This window comes from Falco punctatus (assembly GCF_963210335.1).
Source record: "Falco punctatus genome assembly, chromosome: 4".
Classification (NCBI taxonomy): domain Eukaryota; kingdom Metazoa; phylum Chordata; class Aves; order Falconiformes; family Falconidae; genus Falco; species Falco punctatus.
The window spans coordinates 68459877-68475947 of NC_137583.1; the positions used below are offsets into that span (position 1 = coordinate 68459877).

Here is a 16071-nt window from a genome sequence, read left to right on the forward strand (position 1 = left end):
CCGTGTGTCCGCAGGAGCGAGGATGCTAAAGCGAGCAGGCTGCCTCCGGCTCTGACTGCGGTCTAATTTATAATCCTTGTAAGGGGAGGCGAACGGGGGGACGGACGGGACACGGACACGGGACGACGACCCACAAGGGGAGACGGAGAAGAGTTGGGGGAGATGTTGCCCGGTCCAGCTTCATTAAACGCCAGCATTAATGAGCGGCTGAGGGCTGCGGCTGCCAGCACCGCCGCCGCCGCGCCGGCTGTGCCCCTCGCCCATCCCGCGCCCCCGACGGGGGTCGCTGCCGCGGGCAGCCCAACCCCAGCCGGTGCCCTCAGCTGCCTTTCCCGGGGGACCCCCCCATGCACACCGGGGACTGCCCAGCCGTGCACTGCCTCCCCCTCGGCTGCCTCTCGCCGGGCTCCTACCGCCCCTCCACGCACCGCCCCCCGATGCCGCGCTGCCCGGGCGGGGCCCGTGCCCTTGAAGGGGCTGCTGGGGTCCTCTCGCCGGCGGTGCCCCCCCCCCCGGGGGGATGGGGAGCGGCGGTCCCGACAGTGTGAGTGGCTGCGCGGCGGCAGTGCCTCCGGGCGCCGGCTTTGCGCATTTGGTGGTCGTTAAAAACAATTTGTTTCCCTCCCCGTTTGGGGAGGGGGAAGGGGAAAATCATTCCGGGGGGAGGGGAGGGGAAGGGAAGGGAAAAGGGAAAAAAAAGGAGAGAGAGAGAGCGCAAGCGAGAGAGAAACACCAAACCAACCGAAAACCCGCGCTCCGAACTATTGCGACACGGTGCGAGCAGCGCGGCGGAGGCTGGCGGCGAGGTGCGAGTGGGAGCGGGCCGGGCCGTGGGAGCGGGCCGGGCCGAGGGGGCCGCGGGAGCGGGCTGGGGGGGGGGGGGGGCGTGGGACCGGGCCGAGCCGTGGGAGGGGCGGGCAGCCCCCCACCTCCCCCGGTGGGTGGGCAGGCGGCGCCCGGTGCCTCCGCGCTTCCCCCCCCGCCGGTCGCGCCGGGCGGGTCTCGGCGGTTCGGCGCGGCTGCCCGGTGACCGCTGCCGCCTCCCCGCAGCGCAGAGCGAGCCCCCGCACCTCGGAGCCGGCGGCCAGCCCGACGGCGGCCCCCAGCCCCCCACCATGAACACCATCGTCTTCAGCAAGCTCAGCGGCCAGGTGCTTTTCGAGGAGGACGCCAAGGAGCGGGAGCGGAGCGGCCGGCCCTACGTGGGGGTGGTGGAGGGACCGCACCACGCCGAGGTGCTGCTCCCCGACAGCCCGTCCATCAAGGAGAGCCTCAGCCTGCGCAACCGGCGGACGGGGTATGCCGTGCGCTCGTCTCCGCGCCGCGCACCGGCTCCGCGGGGCGGCCCTGCATGCCACTGCCGGCGCTCCCGGCAGCCGCGTAGCCGGTTTGGGGTTGAGAGACGGGTTTCTAGATGGGTCCTCCCCCACACCCCGGGTCCGTACTCTCTGGGACTCTTACTCCGCAGCCACGGCGGGAAATTCCGGTAATAGGTGATGCAGAGGCGTCCGATTGGGCTGGAATGTGCCAGACAAGAGCGCTCCTGTCCGGCGGTGTTTGACCTCCCCCTCTCTGCCTCGAAACACAAACAAACCGGGGAAACCGGGGCTCGTCCGGTTTGGTCGGGCGCTTCATGTAATTAAAGCCCCCAAGACGGAGGCGCGAGGCGGAACGCGTGAAACCGCGGGTCGGAGCGGCGGCGGGGCCGGGGCAGCCGGTTCGCGGCCGGGGCTAAGGCGGGCGGGCGCAGCGGGGCCCCCAGCAGTTGCCCCGCCGGCTCGGCCGGCTCGCAGCGCGCTGGGCGAGCGGCCGGGAAGACGCTGCGCTGTCGGTGCATTCCCTGGGATGGGAGTTAGAGCGGACTAGCGCGGTGCCAGGCGAGGGCCGGGCAGGGTGTTGTTAGCGTCGGTTTTGCTAAAAAGGCAGCTGAGGCAGAACCGTCTGCGTCTGATTTTTTGTGTGTGCTGGAACAGGTGAAGTAGGAGGCGGTGAGAGGACGTGTCAGCTCCGGCGCGGTGTCAGCTCGAACGGCTGAACTGGCGAGCGCGGGCCAGACATTTCAGGTCAGCTTTACAAAGCAAAGACTAAGGAGCACGGTCAGGAGGCACCGAAACCGAGGAGTCCCGAGGAGCTGTTTTTACTGCCGAATTTCCACCTTAACGATTGCATCAGCTCGTACTTTTAACGGCGGTGCTGGTTGGTAGGACGCAGGTTTATGTTTCATCGAAATGTTATCAGCAGCCGACCGCGGCGGAGCTGGGTTGCCGAGGGAGCCTTGGACGAGGCAGCGGCCGCGGTCGCTCGGCCCGGCCCGGCTCGGCGCGGCCCGGCATGGCTTGGCGCGGCCGGCAGGGCATGGCGCGGCTCGGCTCTTCTCGGCCCGGCGCGGGCCCGCACGGCCCGGCGCGGCTCGGCCTGGTCCGGCACGGCACGGCCCGTCTCGGCACGGCGCCGTGGCGCCCCCTGCCGCCGCCGCCCGGAGCCTCCGCGCCGCGCTGCCCGCCCGGCGGGTTTTCCTCCTGGTTCCTCCGGCTTCGTTCACTCGCTTTCTGTTCCGGACCGTTTTTCACAAAGAAACACCGTTTTCTTTTCCTGTTTTTTTTAGCGGGCCCCGAGCTTCACTGCCCCCGTTAACCTCTTTTCCCCGGCGGGCGTGTGGGGCTTTGGGCGCTGCTCGGCGCGGCTGCCGGCGGCGCTGGGGAGCGGGCACGCCGCCGCTGCCGGGAGCGCTCCTCGCCGCCGGCTCCTCGCTGGGAAATGAGCCGGGAGGTGCCCGATGCCGCGGGTACCGCTCAGCGTAACTGGCAAATAAATTCGGCCGCGGGGCCGGGGCAGCCCGCAGCCGTAGCTCTCTGCTCCCGGCTGCGCCCGGTGCGCGGCGGGGCCGTGCGAGGCGGGCCCTGGCCCCCCGGGAAGCCCCTCTGTAAGCAGAGCGAGCACACGCCCGGCAGATGCCGAGCACCGAACGCATCGGGATACTCAGACCCCGCACCGGCGGAGCCCTTGCCCTGCTGAAACCACCGCGGTGGATCCGGCCGGGCCGGCGCCGGGTCCTCTCCCCCAGCCCCTCCACCGGCGGTGCGGGCCAGCCGCGGGCACCGCCTTCTCCCGAGCAGCCGGCCCGGGGCGGGGGTGGCGGCCGTGGGGAGTCCCCGAGCACCCCGCGAGGATGGGGGTCGGCTCCCCCCGCGCAGGGCGCACCCCCCCGCGCAGGGCCAGACCCGGGCAGGGGGCACCCCGGGGCTGGGGCACCCCCCGAGCAGGGTCCCCCCCCGGGCAGGGCACGCATCCCTGCCCGCCTCCTGCACCCGCAGCGGCGGCCCCTCAGGGGAGCTCGGCGCCGTGCCCGGGGACGGGGGGGGACACCGGGGAGGTGCCCACCGCCCCGGCCGCGGCTCTCAGCGCCCCTTCTCCGCGGCAGGGCGCGGCAGAGCGGCGGGAAGGTGCGGCACAAGCGGCAGGCGCTGCAGGACATGGCGCGGCCGCTCAAGCAGTGGCTCTACAAGCACCGCGACAACCCCTACCCCACCAAGACCGAGAAGATTCTGCTGGCCCTCGGCTCCCAGATGACCCTGGTGCAGGTAAGGGAATCCCCAGCCCCACCTCCGGCGGCTGCTGTCGGGCGTTTCGTGGACGGGAGGGACAGGGGCAGCATCAGCCGAAGCCCCTCTGTGAGCTGAGCAAGAGGCAGCGCTGGGGGTCGGCGGAGGCATCGGTGCATCCCGCAGGGTCCTGTGCGCATCCTTCGCTCTGCCCTCCCCGGGGCTCCCCCTTCAGCAGGGCTGTGTCCCCCAAACAGGAATTCCTACATCTGGGCTATCCTGGCTGGGGAAGCGCTAAAGGCAATCGGCAAAAGTGTGTGCTTTCCCTCCTAGGAAAAGATGTCCTCATTCTTTAATCTTGCTTGTAAATACAGTGGAAAGATTTTTGCGTAGTCTTTAAAAATCTTCAGGTAAAAAAAAAAAATCAGTCATGGGAGATTTCAGCACAGAATAGGAATTGTTGAGGAAGTTGTAGGGAGCTACTCTTTTCCTTTTTGAAAATGGGATAGAATGGAAACGGTGACATTGTTTTGATGATAATCATCACCTGTTGCACAGACGTTCGTGTTGTGATGCCCACTGTGTGCTGTGGCTCAACGTGCAGTGACTGTGCTTCACCATCTTGCAGAAATTATCATTATAGTGTAATTAGACATGGGGAGTAGTTGTTTTGCTCTCAGGTATAACTGCCCTGAAATGACTGGCAGTTGCATTGCAGTAAGAGGCATAAAGCTGGCTGCAAATGTTTATAAATCTTACTTCTTTGTTCTCTTTGCCATCTGGCACTCTACTGAAATACGTGGTTAAATGCTATCGGTTGCTGAGTGATGCTATCTCAGGTCTGGATGCTGCAAAGATTTATGCATTGTGAATAATCTAATTTCCTTACTGCAAGCTACTGCTAGGTGCATAAAATGAAACACATGTGTTTGCAGGATTGAGTCCTCAGTGCTCTGCCTAACACATTATGTGTCACTTTGCAAAGGACGTGAAGATATCAAAATAACATGAAGTACTAGGAAAAGAAGGTGGTAATTCAGCATTATTATTTTGAGTGCTCCTTCAAAAAAGCCTCTGCTATGAACTTTGATCCTAGTAATGGAAAAATGGGAAACTTTTACACTTTAGTACCTCTCTGTGAAACTATTGCGCTACAAAAAACACTACAACTTTGACAAAAATAATATTAATGTCTCAGAAAATGCCAGTTGTAACTGGAAGATATAGTTAAAACAACTTCTCTTGCTTTTAAAAAATATACATGAAAGGTTTGCTCAGACTTTTAAAAATATGATTGCATAAGCACTATCCATTCAATGCCACAATTTGATAGTAGTTTATTAGGCTGTGGCTTTTAGAATATTCCTGTATTTTTACATGAGATTTAAAACATACATCCAGAATATATTTTGGGATACTTTCACATTAATGAAGTCTTGAGGACTTGTCCTGTTCTTTTATAATTGCCTCAGAATGAACAGACAAGGGGAAAAAACTGGTGGATTTTTGCAGTATTTCTCTCGTGGCAGCTTTGATAAATCCTGGTGGGATATGCTGCGCTATCCTCTATAAAAGCACCAAGTGAGACATGGCCAGTGCTCCAGAGAGTTTTACAGTCTACTTAAGGTGTAGAATAAAATTTAAAAGAATCATGCAGGGCTACATTTATCTCTGTTAGACCCCCACGACTCCAGTAGCTTTATGCTGAAGAGGTATTTGACCAGCCTTATTTCTGTGAACTATAATATTTGAAAGAGCTGTGCAAACCAGCACATCTATCTTCATCTACAGAAGCACACCATCAAAAAGAAACCCCAGATGTTTCTTCCATCATTTGAGTGCAATGCTCTTTTAATCCAGGAATATGATAGCATCTGTACGAGAGGTAAATACATAATGTCTGGCACCAGCAGTAATTCCTGAGCCTGGAAGAACAAAACAACACACACCCCACATCTACTTTTTGGATGCCCAGAAAGAACAAGACTGTAATCCAGATCAAATGAGAGTGAGAGAGAAAGCGCCAGGCTGTGATCTCAGTCACACTGGGTACATCTGAAATAGCTTCCCCAAAGGCTGAGTGGTGTAACCAAGAACAGGCTCAGGACTGGGCTGTGGTATCTGTTGGAAAGCTTTGTTTCTGTCCCAGGAGGGGCACTTTGCAAAAGCATCAGCCAGGGTCCCCTGTGACTGCTTTTCTAATCTAGTAACACCAGACATTGTTGGAGAACCAGGAATCAGTGTATGATGTTTTCTCCGGGTTACACGCCTTCATGTTCACTGACCTGTCTCATATTTCCGACTCTTCTTCCATTTCTCAGTGCTGTCCCATGGCGTTTGCTCTTGGCGGGAATGTGCACTTGCCCCCACAGCTTTCCACTCCTGTGGAGGCTGTTGTCTGCTGACAGCTGTTACCTCTTCTCAGCATCCCTCGTGTGCTGACGCCTTGTTGTTGGAAGCCCTAGGGAAGGCAAAAGATACTGTTGAAAATCCCTTTGAGTTTCTGCCAAAATGCTGTTTAGGGAATGAATGGTCGGGGTTGTTTTTTTTTTTCACCTGACTGCTGACCTTGAAAAAGGTCTTCAGCAGCTGCCTGGAAGATGATGTTGGTCACAGTAATATTGATAATATAGCTGTAACTCTTCTCCACGTGCTTTTTTTTTTTGTCTATTGAACCTTATTCCAGCACGTACCATCTGTCCAAGGGAGCTTTTGCAGGACTGTGGCATAGATAAAACCAACCCTTCTATGAGGCAGGGAGGTGAGCCCTATTTTCTGCTGTTATTACTAGGACAGTATCTGCATGTCAGATTCTCCACAACTTTTTTTTGTTAGTTTTGTTATCACCCAGTTGGCTGATTTTAAATGAATTTATTCTACCTCACTGATACTTTGGCTTCACCCCCTGTTCCTGGGTGCAGTGGGATGGCAAATCGGCAGTTCCAGCTGCACGTCCAGCAGCTCTGCAGAAGGAAAGTCAAACCCTTTCAGGGAGGCAGGATTTCTCGGGAGTCATAAATCATCATGCTTCTTAATAAGTAGTAGCAAAACCTGGGGCAAATTCTGGGCTGACTTATTCCTGAGCAGGCCAACAAGGTCTTCGGGAGTCATCAAAGCAAATGTTATTGCAGCTTTCAGTCCAACAGTCCAAAGTTTCTTCCCCAACTGCCAAAGCAGGAAACCAAAAAAGCAATATAGTTTGAAAAGGCATTTTATGTTTTACTCCAATTAGATTCCAATTCAGAATCCAATAATTTGTCCTATTAATATGCTATTAATATGCTACATTTTCATTTGTATTATTACCACAGTGCTTGATTTATTTTATTTTAAATTTTGGTTAAGATGTTCCTGTGAAATAAAAAAGAAAAATGGTTGTATATTCCTTCCAGAAAGAAATATGAATGGCCATATTGTTGAAGAGAAGTTTTTTGCTATACTAGGATTAATATATTGGTCATGTGCTGCTATGGATTTAATAGCATTCAGATTCATAAAGGCATATCTGGATTACTGGAGGAGGAGAACCGATTGATTTTGGTTCCTTTTCTGAAATTTTGACCACTCTTAAGCAGTGAAGCAGAACAAATTACAATAAGATTGAAGAATCTCTTCAGAAGTAAAGCCAGAGGCACAATATTTCACGATGCCGATATAAGTACTTGATGCTCTTTGGGAATGGTTGAGCTGCTGAAAAATACGAATGCTGGAGAGCACATCCATTGTTGTTCTCTTTGGGTTTTGTCTTTTTACTTCTTGAAGAGCTACATGATTGTTACTTTACAAGAATAATGAGTTTCATCATGTGTTTTTTCAAGATACTTAGTTCTTTGGGGAGTTTCTGAGAAAAAAAATTTCCCACTGGCTTGTATGTAAATCATTGTTTGGTTTTTTTTTCATTGTTTTTGGAGGTCACGGTAGTGTAACTTGGGACCGTGATAAAGGATGGATGGCTTTTGGCAGCTTTCGTTGTTTCTTTTTGTAATAGCTTAAGTGTGGTGGAAACTGGCACTTGTAGTGCGTGGGACACAGCAATAGGCATGCAACTTTTTAAACACCACATGGATACACAAGGTAACATTTGGGGCTGGTTGAAATTGGTGACGAAAGCATCCTTGGCTTTAAAGGAGCTAGGAATAGCTTGTAATAACCCAGATTGTGGCTGGAGTTCAGGGTGAACGTGCTGTCTGGTACAGCCTGTGGCCATGCAGCCTCTTCCAGTCCACACACCTGGAGGTTGTCCAAGACTGAAGAGTGGGAGAGATGTTGAATCTCTTGATGTCTTAGAGATCAGGTTTTTCGAGCACCATACACCAGTGGCCAAGAGCAGGAAAGCACCCAGAGATACCACACCATAGATCTAGCCTAAAAATCTCTGAAGTGAATTTGTCTAACTTCTCTTCATCTTTAATGGGCCTGGTTGTAATTGCATTTGGGTAGGAGTTCCTGGAGTGAGTTGCTGCTTTGTGCTTTAGCAGGGAGCTTATGTTGTAAATGCTGACTTCAGGTTCTTTCATAATCATAGAATCATAGAATTGTTCAGGTTGGAAGAGACCTGTAAGATCACCAAGTCCAACTGTTAATCTATCACTGCCAAGTTTATGGCTTCACCAGCTTTGTTGCCCTTCTCTGGACACGCTCCACATATGTGTCTGTCTCCTAGTCAGGGCCCCAGAACTGAACACAGGATCGAGGTGCGGCCTCACCAGTGCCGAGTACAAGGGGACGATCGCTGCCCTTGTCCTGCTGGCCACACTGTTTCAGATACAGGCCAGGATGCTCTGGGCCACCTTGGCCACCTGGGCACACCGCTGGCTCGTGTTCAGCCGGCCATCAGCCAGCGCCCCCAGGGCCTTTTCTGCCCGGCAGCTTCCCAGCCGCTCTGCCCCAGCCAGTAGAACGCTGCTGGGGGTTGTGCATGGGGTTTTTTTGACCCAAATGCAGGACGCGGTACTTCTTCTTGAATCGCGTACAGTTGGCCTTGGCCTATCAGTCGGGCCTGTCCAGAGCCCCCTGCAGAGCTTGCCTGCCCTCCAGCAGATCAACATTTCCCCCAGCTTGTTATCCTCTGCAAACTGACTGAGGGTGCGCTTGATCTCCTTGTCCAGATCATTAATAAAGGTATCAAACAGAACTGGCCCCAGTACTGAGCCCTGGGGAACACCATTTCTGACTGGCCAGCAACTGGATTTGACTCCATTTTTTGGGCCAGGCTGTCCAGCCAATTTTTTACCCAGTGAACAGCATGCCCGTCCAAGCCATAAGCAGCCACTATCTCTAGGAGGATGCTGTGGGAAATGATTTAAAAGGCTTTACTGAACTCCAGGTAGACAACATCCACAGCTTTTCCCTTATCCACTAAGGAGGTCACCTTGTCATAGAAGGAGACTAAGTTAGTCAAGCATGACCTGCCTTTCATAAACCCACACTGACTGGGTGTCCTGCACATGCCACATGATGGCACTCAAGATGATGTGTTCCATAAAGAGCACGAAGACAGGGCGCAATACATTTATCTCATTATGAGATAATGATCAAATACTACTGTTTCCTCTTCTCATAGCAGAAGTCTTAAAATATGACTCATCTTTTCGTATTGATATGCAGAAAGCAAAGCACTGGCATGGGTAGAATGAGCCCAAAATAAACCAAGAGTACCATGCAAAAATCACTCCTGCTAAATTTAATTGCTTTTATGTATGAGTCACACTTATACTACCCTATCTTTCTTTTCTGTACATGGCACTTCACTGATGAAATATTTCAATATGCAATGAAATGGAGCATAATGAAGTCTTTCTCATGAGAGGTTAGAAAGCTGTCAGTTTTGTAAGACACTGCAGTAACTGCTATACTGTTCAGTGGGACCCTGGACTCATCCATCTCTGTCATTGCACAGTTGATTTCAGAGTTACACTAAATCATGCAGCAGCCAGGTGACTGCTGCTTCAGCTGAGCCGTCTGCAGTGCATTTGTTAATGGCATTAGAGAGTGGATGGATTCCAGCCCACCCTTTCTGGTTTACTATAATGATTGCTCTGTCAATATGACGAATATAAACAAGTAGCCTTGGAAGAGAATGAAAACTACTCACTCTTTTCTGCCAGCTACAGTTTTGGTCTTCTAACCTGTCATAGTAAACGACATGGTTTGTAAAGTTACATGTTTGGCGCCTGAGCGCTGATCCAGGGCTCACTGTATTTTCGGTGGAACCCTGTTTCATGTAAATGTGATTTCAAGTAAAATCAAAGTGACAGGCTTAAGGTGCTACTGCTAGGTTCTGAGTGGAGTTCTGAACTGAAGTTTTGTTTTTCATTTAAGCAAATAGGGTTTATTTTTCTCATAATCGCCCTAGAAGAGACTATCGATCCAGAATAATTGGCCAAATACTATGTGATTTAAAGAACCTTAGCTACAATAGACAGATGACAAAACTAGGGCTAAAATCCAACACTGAGGTCTACAGTTTGGCTCTTTAGTAGGTGGGGTAGCATGTACTGATAAAACATGTGTTAGCTTGCTTTGCAGGTTAGCATAAATTAAATGGTGTGATTGTTCCCAGATCTGAATATGGCTGCAGGTCTCCAGCTTCCTCACTGTGCACTCTCACAACATAAAGATGTGAGTGGGGCTATAGACTCCTGACATTCTTTACATTCTCCTTTGCAAGTAATGCTGCTCTGCCTCCTGCTTGCAGAGGTCATGTCAAAATACACTCACTCCTGCAAGAAGTAAATAGCATTTTTAAGACCTGATTTATCATTAAACAAATATTGTTAGATGTAGGTAGCTTGCCTGTGCTCTTGCTCGTAATAAGGTTATGGTAAGGTCATTCTGTCAGTATCAGTATTTCCTATTTTATGTATTTTTAAGTTATGGTAGAATCAAGGCCAGCATTTTCTCAGATGTGCTTTAATGCAAAGTCGCTGCAAGTACATACATACATAACATTTGGTGGTTTGATTAGCACTGCTGGCACAGAAGACTGTACTGTGCCCCTTCGGCTCCCTTGGTGCCTAAAGCAATGTGAATCCTTCTGTTTGAGCCTGACTTTGTGGTGACCCTGTATGCTAGAAGGGTACTAACTTGTATCCATTTTGCAATGTCAAGCTGGAAAATGCTCTGCAGCAGAGAAGGAAGATAAGCCAGCCTCCTGTTTAGTAGTCACCTGGTGAGGAATCTGCGTCTTCACTGGTTTTTAGCATTTCCACAACAGAAAGAGTTCATAAAAGCTGCTGCTCTGTAGAGCATATGGTTGATTTCTGCAGTGACTCAAAGTACATTTCATTCTGTGTAAGACTTTCCTGATACCCACTACCTGTCAGACTTGGAGTACTGATAAAGCACGAGGGAGAATTTTTGGCTTTTATATAACCAAATTCAGAATGAGTTTTTCTGTTAAGCAGCCTTATTGTAGCCTACGTAAATGTCAAAGGCAAATTACCAAACATCAGCTATTAGTTTTAATTTAGGATGTTAGTAATATATTGAAGGTTCATATTGAAAATTCAGGGCATTATCTTTAAAATAATAAAAGAAAAGATTGATCTAAAATGAGTATTTTGGGATACCTTATTTAAAACCTTGTTTATAATGAGGGTTTGCTAACACTTGTGAAACATGGGAAGCCTGAACCTGCTGCCTCGTCTGAGGTTCCTGCTCTGCTCAGTGGTAGTTTCGTGGGCTTCTGTTCATGTTTCCCTTGTTTGCCATTTTCTTAGGGCATACATAAAACTCGTGAAAACTCTATGGGTTAGTTTTGTTTATTTGCGTAATTTTCAAGGAAAACTAATACATTCATTTATATGCAGGTTTCAAACTGGTTTGCCAATGCAAGACGTCGCCTGAAGAATACTGTCAGGCAACCAGATCTTAGCTGGGCGTTACGAATAAAACTGTACAACAAATATGTTCAAGGAAATGCTGAACGACTCAGCGTGAGCAGTGATGACTCATGCTCTGAAGGTCTGTTGATGCTCTTTTTATCAGTTTTAAACCAATTAAAATATATTTTGAAAGTATCAGGCACTCTTAAGTTAGCTCTGATTTCTCACAAAACACTCAGTGGCTCTGCCTTTACTATTTTGTGAATTAGGTGCCTTTTTACAATGCAGCCTTGCAAAGCGAGATGGTGTTACTGGTGAATTGGGGTGACAGCCTGATTGCATGTTATTTGCCTAGCAAATATTTGTATAACACTGTTAGTAGAAAGATAATTGTTAGTTCATTAGATTCTATGAGACTATTCCTTTAATCTGTGTTAAAGGAAAAAATTGGTTATATTTCTTGGTTTAAGGAAATAGGAGACCTCTTGACTTTTACTTTCCTTGATGGAAGGGCTATAGCAATATCGTATCATTAACAAGACAATCTGATTAACTTCAGTGGAGCTTATTATATGGTAAACAGGATATTATTGTTATCTATTGTATGTATTTTGCCAGCAAATGTTGTCCTTAAAAGGTGCACTGAAATTCTCTTTCTTATCCAAAGTAACAAATGGAGGAATTTTTTAAATAGCACCCAATGTTTTTTAATAGAACATTTGTGTTAATTATGTACATGGGTACTTTTTCTAGTCATTTTTGACAGGGAGATACATTGACAGGAACAAATGCTACAGAACATTGTCAGAAACCTGTATGACTTTTTAGAAGAATTTGTTTCAGTTTGTACTCAGTTTCAATTAGCTTTGTCCCAATTTCAGTTTGTACTCAAATTTCTTTGGTATGCACTTCCCTTTAAAAGATCAGTTGCAGGACAATTAAAATAATATAGTTTAATACACTTAAATATGCTATAGTATTCAGGGGGCCCAAATTTCAGGTTATGATAGCAAGAATTCAGTTTATTCACACGGATTTTAAAATGCTTATCATTGATCTAGGGCACTTCTCTTTTTTTTTTTCTATCTGCCTTGTGTTGCTCATGAACAAATTAGACTCAGAGACTGTTTTCTACAGTTAATTAATTTGGAATAGCTGGAACATCTGAGAACCCTGGGAACTACTGTGAGAAATGTGTGAACAGAAGAAAATTAAAATCATTGTCTAATGCTGAAGTCTAAAGTTATTGTCTAGTTTTAGTTATCTTTATAGCAATTTAAAACCTGTAGAGAAAGCCTCTTGTTCAATATTAGGTATTTGATGTATTACGGTATCTTTGTTCTTTTGTCTTCAGATGGAGAAAATCCTCCAAGAAACCATATGAATGAAGGGGGATATAACAAACCAGTTCATCACACTGTGATTAAAACTGAAGGTTCAGTAATAAAAGCAGGAGTGAGACCAGAAACAAGTGCCAATGAGGATTATGTGTCACCCCCCAAATACAAAAGCAGCTTATTGAATCGTTACCTAAATGACTCATTGAGACATGTCATGGCTACTAATGCAGCTATGATGGAAAAAACAAGGCAAAGGAATCACTCTGGTTCATTTAGTTCCAATGAATTTGAGGAAGAATTGGTGTCTCCGTCATCATCAGAGACAGAAGGCAATTTTGTCTACCGGACAGGTAAGGGATTCTTTCTGTATCATTTCTAATACAGCCAGCTTTGGTGGAAAGTGTCACCTGATTGTGCCTTTTATGACAGTGGATAACTCCTGCCCATCGTCTCGTATGAGAGGGTAGCTCCTCTCCACCCTTTTATTCACTGAAGAAATTCTACCTTCGGTATTGAAGGTAAATGCTGTTAATGACTGCTAATGAAACTGGTTTGCTTTTTGAATGGAGTCATGGGGCTGATTTTTGAAATGACACTTACAGGCCGCTTTTGTCAGCAGTAAGACAAGCCTAAAATAGAAAGCTCTTCAGGGTAAGGGAGGACTAGAGGGGGACTAAAGTTCTCCGTGGCCCCAGCTGGGAGGAGGAGGAGGGCTTTGAAATTTCAAGGTGGCTGTTTGTGGCACTTACATGAGCCATATGCCCTGTGATGGAGTGCACATGAACACCTTTCCCTGTTGTACCGCACCTTTTCTGTCCTCAGTGCCTTGTCCAGCACGTGGCCCTTTGGTGCTCATGCATCCCTTAGGAATACATAGATTGTTTACACCAGTCTCTGCGCTGCTCTCCAGACACAGTGCACTGAGCTAAGGAGCCACAGACTTGGCCACTAAATACCTTGGTTTAATGTTTTTTGAAGGGTTACACATAGTTTACTATTTTAATCTTCTCAATAAAAACATAAAAGCATGATTTGTATCCTCTGCTGTGTTACAGAGGAAAGCACATGGGACTGCCTGGTTCACACCAGTAAATTGCTGTAAATTGAGACAAGATCAGGACGTGCTTAGGTCCCTGTGGGGCAGGACATGCTGCAAGGCTCCTCTTACGAAGCTTGTTCTGTATTTCTTTGGGGACGTAAGGCAAAAGCAGTCCCTTATCTTTGAAAAAAATGAAGCTTTGCATTCCAAGTTCTGGACGTCTCTGCTAGCATCTCAGAGTTTCCACCCATAGCAGTCCTTTGCGTTGTCCGGGGGCCTTTCTTAGGGAGTTATTGTGCCAGGGATCACACTGAAGGCAGGCAGCATCGCTTTTGGGATGGATGAATATCGATGGAAAGTACTGGAGGGCTTTGCACTAAAGTTAATATAGATTTAGATGTAGTACTTTATTCCCCTTGGCTTCCCTGGCAGGCAGGTTCAGATGTCCCTCACTTTTGCAGCTCTCAAGTTTGCAGCCTTTGCCCTCTTTTTCCTGCCACATTTCATGTGATTTTTTTGTCCTTGTGGAGGGGACACAAGGATTTCAGGAGGCTGAATGCTCTGGTGGGGGTAGGAGGACACTGGTGTGTGCAGGTTGTCAGGGGATAACCAAGGGGGGAGTGGGAGCCCCATAGAGAAACAGAATCTCCTCAGGATTAGAATAGTGCAAGCACAGTGAATAAGTTTCAAAATTTACACTCTGTTCATTCAGCTTTATTTTTTCAACATACCAAATAAATGCATTTGGACTGCATGATGGGCATATTGTCCTCCAAGTTTTATTTTTAAGTTATTCAAGAACAGATGCAGCAGCTCAGATATGTAAACTTCTGTTCTTCTGTACTTTTATACCATAACTTAAAAATGTACATGATGACTTTTTTAAAATTGTAACAAATTTGCTACTAGATTAAGTTCCTCTTCCCAAGTTTCAAGCTGCGCTGAAAAATAGAGTCTTTGATGAGAATGCTGAGACAGGCACGCTGCAACTGTGTGAGTTCACAAGCTGGGCTGGAATGACAAAAACCAGTATACTTGTCCTTAAAATTAATAACTAACATTCCTGGGACTTCTCTTAAGATCTTATTTAAGCCAGTTCTTAAATATCTTTATTAATATTTTGGAGTGCTGTGGCCTTTGATGAGAACACACCAGCAGCTCTCAGGAAAGTTTTATTCTTTTTACACTTCCAAAGCAGACAAGCAGTAGCCTGCTGATAGAAAGAAAAAGATTGTGTGCACATACTACATTGCTTGATCGATCCTTCCTATATATGTGTGCCCATTTAGGAAATATGATGTACAAATAGGCTTTTTTCAGCTATAAGGTTACAGTCCCATTAATGATTTTCTGATGATGTTATAACATGTGGGAATTGAGCCCTTCATGAACAAAGCAGGTATTTTCAAGTTACCGTGCATTCATGCAATCTGTTTACAAATAGATGACATTATTCAAATGATTGTTAGATAGGAAGTGATAAATAAGAACTTTTTTTTCCCCTTTTTCTTTTCTCTGTAAATTGAATGCCTAGGATGGCAGTTCTCAATAGAGTTGTGTAGCAAACCTGTATCTGTGTTCTCAAAAATTTCTGTAATCCCTTTTGGTTAAGCAAAATAACAGGGTAAGGCTGACTGTAACACTCGTACCTTCCTGAAAGCAGCAAGTGTGTTTTTAAGGGAGATGCCACAACTTAAAAGGAGCTCCCCGCTGCAATTTTTGTTAAGTGAAACAGCTAATTTTTAACACAAAGGGGTTGAAGCAGAATTGTGGAGTCACTCCTAGATGTTTTCATTTATGAAGTCATTTTGAGTAGTATTTCAAAAAGCAGAGTGAAAACTGATGACATTTTATTTCTGAGAAACATTTGGCAAGGTTGCTGTGCTCCTAGGAGCAGGCAATAATTGGTGTTGAAGCATATTCTTTGTTGTCCTTCCCTGTAAAAGCAACTTAGCAGAATGTGAGTAGAAAGTTTACTCACTGAATCTGATTTATGTTACGGGCCGGACACTGGTTTCAGGTACATCAGTGCGACTTTGCTCGCCTTGTACCTGGGGCCAGCGTGGCCACGTGCGTCTCAGCAGCCCACACCACATTAACGCGGTACGAGTGCAGTGTCCAGTGACAAAAACAAGAAATTGCAGTTTAAAGTTTATATGGAAAGTGGGTTGTACAGTTTCCTGTTTCAGTCATTAGCATGCTTATAAACACGGGACCATATGCTGCTCTAGCTTCACGCAACTGGGAAATCCCATGTAAAGATCAAGGACAGGCTAATATAACCGACTGTCGGGAGAGCAGCCGAGTTTTGTACCTCCGCACGA

The 16071-nt window shown here is 48.0% G+C and overlaps 1 protein-coding gene across 1 annotated transcript in view; it reads left to right on the top strand.

Moving 5' to 3' along the window:
* Positions 1-996: 996 nt before the first annotated feature.
* MKX (mohawk homeobox) overlaps positions 997-16071 on the top strand; it is a 113317-nt gene continuing 98242 nt past the window's right edge. The window contains exons 1-4 of the mRNA XM_080386033.1: positions 997-1297; positions 3422-3581; positions 11354-11507; positions 12723-13058. Of these exons, the coding sequence (XP_080242159.1) occupies positions 1116-1297; positions 3422-3581; positions 11354-11507; positions 12723-13058 (832 nt within the window). The 5' untranslated portion in view covers positions 997-1115. The remainder of the gene's footprint in view (positions 1298-3421; positions 3582-11353; positions 11508-12722; positions 13059-16071) is intronic.